Source organism: Pinus tabuliformis, chromosome 4_1 (genome assembly GCF_031772625.1).
Source record: "Pinus tabuliformis cultivar Carrire ecotype Pingquan chromosome 4_1, CPIR1, whole genome shotgun sequence".
Classification (NCBI taxonomy): domain Eukaryota; kingdom Viridiplantae; phylum Streptophyta; class Pinopsida; order Pinales; family Pinaceae; genus Pinus; species Pinus tabuliformis.
Window position 1 is genome coordinate 217,383,303 of NC_142303.1, and position 9,141 is coordinate 217,392,443.

At 35.0% G+C, this 9,141-nt stretch overlaps 1 protein-coding gene across 1 annotated transcript; it reads left to right on the forward strand.

Annotated features, from left to right (window-relative positions):
* Positions 1-7,195: 7,195 nt before the first annotated feature.
* LOC149175010 (glycine-rich protein) lies at positions 7,196-8,490 on the forward strand. The gene is made up of 2 exons (XM_089419486.1): positions 7,196-7,348; positions 7,427-8,490. The coding sequence occupies exons 1-2, from the start codon at positions 7,206-7,208 to the stop codon at positions 7,998-8,000; spliced, it is 717 nt and encodes a 238-aa protein (XP_089275612.1). The 5' UTR covers positions 7,196-7,205; the 3' UTR covers positions 8,001-8,490.
* Positions 8,491-9,141: the final 651 nt, after the last annotated feature.

Sequence of the window (9,141 nt, forward strand, 5' to 3'; positions counted from 1 at the left end):
ATCTTACTCTTTTACCCTCAACAACTAAAAATATTTCCCATAAAACTTTGAAACCAAAATTCTTATTTCCATATTTTATTGTTTTATTTGAAAGTTTCATCTAATCTATATTCTTAATAAAAAAAATTGGTTTAGCTTTCTTTGGAAATATAACTATAAATCTTTAATTATATTAATAAATTACAACTTTATTAAAAATGTGTCTAGTTATTATTTATTATTATTATTATAAGTAATGATTTAATGTTTTATTTGGAACTTGTATAAATAAATTTGATTGAAAAGAATTTTTATTTATTTTATTACATTATTATTTTAAATTTAATTTGTTATATATATATATATATATATATATATATATATATTTTTATTATTTCAATATAATAATAATTGTAATACAATTTTTTATTTCACTGCAATAATAATTGTAATTCAAATTTTTAAAATTTTACATTATATTTTTTATATAAAATTCCAAAAAAAAAAAAAACGTTTTTTTATCCATTTAACTCGTAACAAAATTATATGTATTTTATCTATTTTTTTTTTTTTTCAGAAAGAAAAAAAGCACTATATTATATTGAGGCAATATATACAAGATGTTCTGATGGATCTCATAAGAAGATCGCTTGTGCATTCAGCATGATATCAGTCGGAGACCTGAAGCAACAAAAACTTAAGGACACAATACAGAAAGATGAGAGCCCTCCGAAACATCAAGGACACAAAACCAAAATTAATCTCCACATATACTGCATTCATCAGATAGTAGGAAAGAGAGCTGAGATAGAAGACAGAACATATTTGGAGGAGATATTAATCCTCAAAGATTTTTAAGTTCCTCCACTTCCAAAGGCACCATGTGGTTTGCAACTCAAAATATTTGATTTTTTAGACTCTTGATAAATATATGTTTAACATGGATTTATGTTGGTTATGTGTATGTGCATGTGCACTCACATACAAAACTACCACCAAAAATAGTTTGTTGGTAGTTTTTAAGGGTGTGAACTTTCACTCATGTCAGATGCTTTTGGGTTTTGGGTTATTCACATGTTTTCTCACATCTAAAGACAAGCCAATAGCCAATCAAAAGTAGTTTTAGGTCATAATTCACTTATGGTGGATGAATTCATATTTCAAGAAATGAAATTAGCAACAAATTCGTTCATACCTGCAAGCAATGCATAATTACAATTAACAAAATATCTCAATTTACCAATCAGTGAAACCTAAATTGACGGATTGTAAACCTTAACACTAACTTGAATTCAATAATTTTACTTTAATTTAGCTATATTTAAACTAAGCTTCACTAATTTTACTTTAATTTTCCATTTGATTATAAATATATATTTGATTAAAAAGATATATTGTGTTGGGATTTTTTGTCAATCTAAAATCAAAGATTTTCTTTTTGGCAAATTCTCTATTATGATATTTTATCTATAAATGAAAATAGGTAGATAATATGAAATGCATTTGTTATAGAACTTTTTACATAACTTTCTCTTCACTAAGGCCATTAAACTTAGTTTTACTTTTATTTTGCTAGCATTGCTAGTATCAAGTTTAGCTTTGAATTATAATGCATGTTATATCTTTATTCTAAAAAGGATATTTTTTTAAGAGAAAAAATCCTAATTACAAGATAATTCTTGAGCCATGTCAATAATTGAAAATTATAAGTATAAAATGGGACATTGGTGCCATATTATCAAGAGTTACCCTAATTAGTTCTCAGTATTATTTCTTAATAATTTTGGGTTGAGATAAAGCTCCCAAAAAACCTTTTATTAAGATAATTGCAACTTTGGAACAAAGATGAATGTTGCTTGCACAATCATAACAATCAATTGCAACATTGTTAGTTGAATTTCCCTACACAAAAGTAGATAATAGATTTTGAAGTGAAAATATGCCACTTTCACACTTGAAACATGGTATAGGATTTTGTTAAATCTCATTTGTTACATTATACCTTTATGTTTTAACATTAAGGCAAGTTGGATGAAACACTGCAAATGGTTAATAACTTGTGAGTTGTTAAATGACCTCTACCACATTTAAACCAATAGCCTGCAAATTTCAGAAATATATGTTAAACAAGGGTGCAATGACATTACCATATTCCTTGGAAACTTTTTGTTGTCAACTAAAATACTTACATCTATCCTTTCCCATGAGAGTGTTGTACTTTTTGTCCAATAAAATATAAATCTTCCATACAAATAAAATGAACAGATATGGTATTAAAGTTTATAAAAAAAAATCATCCACAAATTGAGTAATTATAATCTCTGCAGAGATAAGATAATATAAGAAAGATAATTATATTTATGTCCAACTAATGACCACAAAGTAGGTCAAAGGGACTGTTGAGTACACTGATGTATATACAAAGCGGGAGAACCAAATGGTCTCCTATAAAGGAAACAATGCATGAAGTAAACCAACATCTGGCTCTAGCAGAGAAGATCGAGGACCTAATAGGTTAGAGGATCAGACCCATCTCTCCTAACATTTGAGGTTGAATGAATAACTCTGAAGAAACTCAACAATGTCTGTTGGCCCAATGAAGAGCTAATGGCAAGTGCAAACTGTCCACTAAATCATGTCCTAGGGGGTTCACACGCTGTTGAATGCTAGAGGACCTAGTCTGTTTCCCAGGAACGGATCTGGGACGAAACTGCTGCTGAGATCTCGTGTAGCAGGGTGAGGTCCCATGGATTCTCACTGATCTGGAGTCTGGATACGTACTGGTATCAATCGATCTCTTGGTGCCCCTTTCTGAAGGTAGTACCCTAAAAAATATCGTGATCCTCTGTGTGGGGTCTGGTCTAATGGGAGGCTGAAGAATATGCGCTCGGAACCTAAGAGCCTCTTACATATATAGGGCCAAACATCTCTGATCGGGGTACCTGAAAAAGTCGGTGAGGGTCCGAGAATCTCTGAACAAGCAATGAAACCTTCCTCTGATCTCATAGTAGACAGGGCATCCAAGGATGAAGTGCACCTCGGTCTCCACTTCTTGTAAATGACATCCATGGCAGAGTCTGTCTAGTCTATCCACCTGGTGGTTTGTCTCTACCCAAAGTCTATGAGAACCTACTCTGAACTGGCCTATAGGAATGCGAAGAGCATGCATCCAGTGGTGAAACGTATACTGGGGTCGAACAATGAGCCTGTCTCTCAACTCCAAGAAGTGCTTAGCATAGAAGGCCATCTTTGGGTGCAACCCTCCTGGAGGATTGACCCAGGTGACCTGGATGAACTGCCTGTAGATGTCCTCCCTGATGATCTTGTTTAGCTCTTGTTTAGTAGGTAAAAGGTGACCAGGAGCATCTAAGGAATATTGGAAAGGAGGGAGACGATCCAACTGAATTCCCACTAACTCTAAGAGGTTTGAAACTCCTATAAACCAACATCTGGCTCGGCCTGAGGGGGTAGAATGGGAAATAGTCTCAGAAGAGCAATATGCCAAGTAAGGATAACGGTCCCTACTCTTTATCGAGTTTGCCAAGCCCTGAACACAATGCAAGAATGAAACCAATCCGAGCTCCAAACTCTATAAGGATGATTTGTTGTGGCACTATCAGTTTGCACCTAATGATGCGGCAAAGAAGAAGAATCTGGACTCTCTCAGCTGAAGCCTAGTCTGACTCAAGTAAAGACGGTCCCCAAATCTCTGAGCCATATAGAACAACGGGATGAATCAAGGTGTCCATGAGGCTCATCTTGGACGAGATGTCTTGGAAGTGATGTTGAAAGTACTGTCTCTCGAGAAGGGCTAAGGATCCATATCCTTTGTTGATTCGATGCTGAAGTGCTGGTAGCAAACTGAAGCGGGGGCCTGAAAATTGCACCCCCAAGTAAGTATACGTGCTGGTGATCTCAATCTCCTCCCCTCTGAATAGAATGCAATCATGAATTATCTTGTTATTTTGATTGTAATATTTATTAATATAAAGCTATATGTTTTTATTGTTTTTCACTCTAATTTAACTATATTTAAACTAAGCAAGAGTAGCTACTCTATAGTCCTTGTTCAAATATAGAAATTGATTCATACTTTTCAAAATCCAATAATTAAACTAAGAGGCGGGGACGCTAGCTATACAACCTTGTTACTAAAAAATAACAAGTAATCAAAATAAATTTAGTGATTTATTATTATTATTATTTTCAATTACTTTATCTTTCTATATAAAATTGACTTAAAATTACAATAATTTCTATAAAATTTAATTATATAAAATATTTAGGCCGATAGGCCTTTCCTATGCATCAACTTTTCGTCAACACTTTTACTTTGATCTGTTAGATCAGATGAAACACTTTCATCCGTTGATCTGAACCAGAAAACAAAACAATGGAAAATCAAGAAAGCACGGAAAGTCAAGAAAGCACAAAAGCTCAAAAAAGATTCTATGCAAAAAAAATCAAGAAAGCACGAAAAAGATCATAAAAATCAAAGATCGAAAGAAAAAAGCTCAGAAAAGCAAAGATTTTTGAGGATTTTTATTTTTTAAATGCAATGTATTATTAATTTATTTTTATAATTTAATTGAAATATAAATTTTAAATTTTAAATTTAAAAATTAGTTTAGATTTATTTTTAGTTGTAAGTTTATTATGTGTTAAGAGGGATTTTTTTTTTGAGGTATTGAATTTTTAAGAGTGAAAAGAGATTTGATTTTTTTTGGCATTTGGTAGATGTAGAGTTAAAATGAATTTAGATTAGTTTAGATATTAACCTTTAAATAACTCACATTAGAGAAAAATACCATGGGAAAAAACCATAGATTAAAAATATGATAAGGAAAAACCATGGGTTGGAAAATTTTATATTTTATATTTTAATTTTAATTTGACTAAGTCAAAATGTTAAACATTGTAACATCTCTCTAAAATAATTAAATTCAATTTAATTCCATGCTAGCTCCCATCATTTTCCTGCTCAAAAGATAGGCGTTCTCAACACCTTAGCTACTTCGGGGGGTGTTGCAAGTTTATGACAAAAATCACCTTGAAGATGAGAAAACTGACCTCCTGGAAGTTTTTAATAAGAATGGTTATAGTAGGTCTCAAGGTCTTAAGGCTTTTCAAAACGCTGAAAAGGGTCCTAAGAGTAAGATTGACCCCAAGGATTGGTCTTCCGGTGTTCATCTTCCCTTTATTCAAGGGACCACGGATAAAATTGCTAGGATATTGAGGAAGCATGAGATTCATTCTTCTTTTAGACCTCTTAACACTATATGAAGTTCTCTTCATTTTGTTAAGGACCCGATTAACCCCAAGGATTAGAAGGGTGTTTATATCATTCCCTGTTCTTGTCGAGCTCCTTATATTGGTGAGACCGGTCAATCCATTAACCAAAGGATTTGTGAACATGCTGCCAACATCAGGCATGGAAGGTCTCGCTCCTCCGCTTTGGTAGAGCATGCAGAAAAAACCAATCATCACATCTCCATTGAAGAGGCTAAGGTCATTGCGAGGATTGACCATTTTCATTATCGTAAATTTAGAGAGGCCTTAGAAATTGAAAAAAAAACTTGTTAATTTAAATAGAGATGATGGCTGGAGTATCAACAGATGCTAGATTCCTACGCTTTCTTCCTAAAAAATTATTTTTATTTATTTATAGATTAATTAATTAATTTTTTTTGTTAATCCCCATATTGCTTAGTTTATGACTCTCTTAAATTATTTTTGGTAATATGAATAGGATTAAACCTTAATATTAATATAATATTATATATAATAATATTCATTAATAAGATTATATAGGGTTATGAATCCTTTCTCACTTGAGGGGGGATGTGAAAAAGAGAGCGATGAGGGTTCTCTCGGCAGGAGGACTCGAACCAGGGCAGCCTAGGCCATCGGCCTAGGGTGCTGCAGACTAGACCTCATTTTGGATGACGAAGACTAGGAGGTACGGTGTGGGTCAACAGGTTTTCTGTGGAGATGGTCCATACAATGGCCATGTAGGCTGTGGGTTGGATCCAGGGTGCTCAATCTGCAAGGATCCCAAGGAATATGTTTACTGGGACAAATTTCATCCAACTGAGAGGGTACAATGGATGATTGCAGAGGAGGTTTTGGGCGGGGATTCTTCCTTCGTTTCTCCCATGAATCTCAGAGGCTTGATCCAGTACACAAACCCCACCCCTTCCCCCTTTGATCCTTTGTTTACGTAATAGATTATACCCTAAATTATTCATTAATCTAGCATGTCCAAAGGTATGAATCAACAATCCAACTGTATATATTTGTGATGCTTACTGGTGCAAATTTTCATTTTTTCACAAATGCGTAATAGCAAATAGATTTACCTTAAATTATTCAACGTCCAAAGATATCAATCAACAATCCAGCTGTATAGGTATATGTGTGACATTTACTGGTGCAAATTTTAATTTTTCACAAAAGCAAAATCGTTGTCAGGGTTTACCGGGAAGAGTTGTGGCAGTGTAGGCAACCACCCTGATTGAACCAATATCTCTTCTAAAAAAATTCAACAATTCCAATTTAATAATCCTATCGGCCTCTATTTGTACCTTTTGGGACAATTGCTAGTAAATATTTAATATCCAAATCGCAGTAGTAAAAATTTAATAGTCGTCATTAACTATAATATCTTTACAATAATTTCTATAAAGCTTAATTACTCTAACTTCTATGAAGCTTTCAAAATATTAGATATGTAAAATATTTAATATCCAAATCGCAGTAGGAAAACTTTAAGAGTCGTCATTAACTGTAATATCTCAGCGATCAACGTCATTCATGAATGGTTTTTAGAGCTTGAGTGGTCAACTGAACATCATGTGATGTTTATAAAAAAAAATATTAATATAATATTATTTTATTAAAATATTGAATTGTTTGGTGTGAGTTTTTGGATTTTGAGTGTTAGAATTTAGTGGAAAAATTTAAAATTTAAGGTAAAATTTTGATTTGTGTTATTTAAACTGGTTTTCTGATTGTGTATATAGATTCAACGCCCTGAAAAATTCCAAAAATTCTGAAATTCTTCAATTGTGAAGGAATTACCATATAATTTCAATAAATTTATGCTAAATTTTAGAGAAATTAAAGAAATTAAACCACAAACACTTTCCAAAATTTACACTAAAGACAATTTAAAAAATAATTTAAATTGTGGTTTGTGGGTCCCATTGGTTGTTCAACTTAGTTAAATGGAAATTTCAGCAACAGTTTACAAAAGAGAGTTTGTTTTGAAATCAAACTTCTCGCTCCCGGGGTGGGATTCGAGAAGTCGGAGGATCGATCCCGGCGGAGTAGTCTTGATTCCAAATTCCCAGTCCGTTGCCACCAAATGGTATGCTGCCGCGACGTCCAAACTGTGGAAGGTTTCATACGCGACTAACAATTTTTTCAATTTTTTTTTCTTTCGCAGTTTAAGAATGGGCGATTCGAACGTGGCTGCTGCGATGGCATTTGGACAATGCCCGGGTCCTCACGTTTGCAGAGAATTGTCCAAACGGAGCTTTAATTTTTCAGTCCAGCGATCCGCTAGGGTTAGGGTTTGGTTCATGTCCCTCATCTGCGGCGGCCTTGGCTCGGCCGAGGCCATTTTCGCGGGCATGTTGACGGTGGACGTGACGGCACCGCCTCCGTCCCGAGTGGCAGCGCCTCGATCCTTTACCCTCGCGAGCAGGAGGGTTCGACGGAAAACTTCCAAGGCCGGTGGGGGAGATGAGGGTTCGGAGTGGTATTCAGACGATGGAGGAGATTTCGGGAACTTCGGCGGCGTTTACGGCTCCGGTGGCGGTGGGGATAGCCGAAGGGGATGGTGGTACGGGTGGAATGGCGAGAATTGGGGTTCAAATTGGGACGATGCCAGTGATTCGGCCTTCAATTTTGTCTACCGGATCGCCTGTTGGATCTCTTTGTCTCATTGCTTGCACTATGCTTTCAAGAAGGCGGTTCGCTTCGTTCAAAATGATGTGGATAACAGGTTCTCTGATTGAAAACCCTATGTTGAAAAGCCTCTATAAAATATGTACTTGTAAATACTAGGTAGTGATATTGGCTGTATGTTTTCTTTTGACAAGATGGTCATTGTTATAATGATGCGGCAATCATGCCGCCCTCAATCTGGGAATATTATAATGCAGAGTAGTCAGCTTACAACCTTCAAGAAAGATCCTTTTAACCTGCTGGTGGGGAGATCTATTCCCTGTAGTGATTGGAAATTTGAAAATTGAAATTGATCAAATTCTTCTAACCCCATACAAGGGTATGTGTATATTGTATATTTGGGGAGCTTACGCAGGCCACCATTCTCTTGATTTCGCTGACAGAATCCAGGTGCTCTAAAGCCCAAATGGAGAGGTGTTCATAACCTAAGCATGAGTGCCAACCTCGACATGGTTAAATAGTCTTTGACGGTGCGCGCCTCGTGTTTTCTGTACTACTTTTGTTGCTTAATAGAACTGGGTGAAAGATTTATTTGTGCTAGTACTGATATTGTTTATCATCGTCTTTTTCTGAAGTGTATATATTTTTGGTGCAAATGAATAATTACGATGGGGTGCTCCATCTGTTGTTTGATAGTTGTACATTAGTGGCTTTTGATATTTATGTATATGCCCATTTCTAATGGATGGGTACAATCTATACTTGCACAGCTTAATCAATGTTTTCATTTTATCATTCCCAATGCTTATCCTGATCTTGAAATTTTGTGGAATATACTCTATGTTTGTGTTGAAATTTGACTTAGGGCATGCCCTTACGTGTCTGCGTGTCTGACATGACACGATAGTACACGTTTTTTTAGCACGTGTCCTAATTGTGCCCGATTTGAGGGCATATGCTGTGCAAAAAGGGATCTGCGGGTCTCACAAAAGGCAACCTGCCCGTCATTTTTTAACATCTTCTTCTGTATTTTGGAGTTTAAAGGTGTCTTGGTGTGAAGGGTTAAATTGCAGATTTAAAGGGATTCAAATTATTGGGTAAGTGGATTTGTCACCTAGAATTGAATTTTTTTCCTGCAGCAGTCTGTGTTATTGATCATTTCACAGAATCATGGATCAATCAGTAAGGGCAGCTGGAAAAAGTCAAAGGAACTAGAATAATGTTCCTATTGATGTTGGTTCCCTTCAATTT

Coding starts and splice junctions, on each gene's coding strand:
- LOC149175010 (XM_089419486.1), top strand. CDS start 7,206: ATGGAAATTTCAGCAACAGTTTACAAAAGAGAGTTTGTTTTGAAATCA. Junction 7,349..7,426: donor CAGTCCGTTGCCACCAAATG/GTATGCTGCCGC, acceptor TTTCTTTCGCAG/TTTAAGAATGGGCGATTCGA.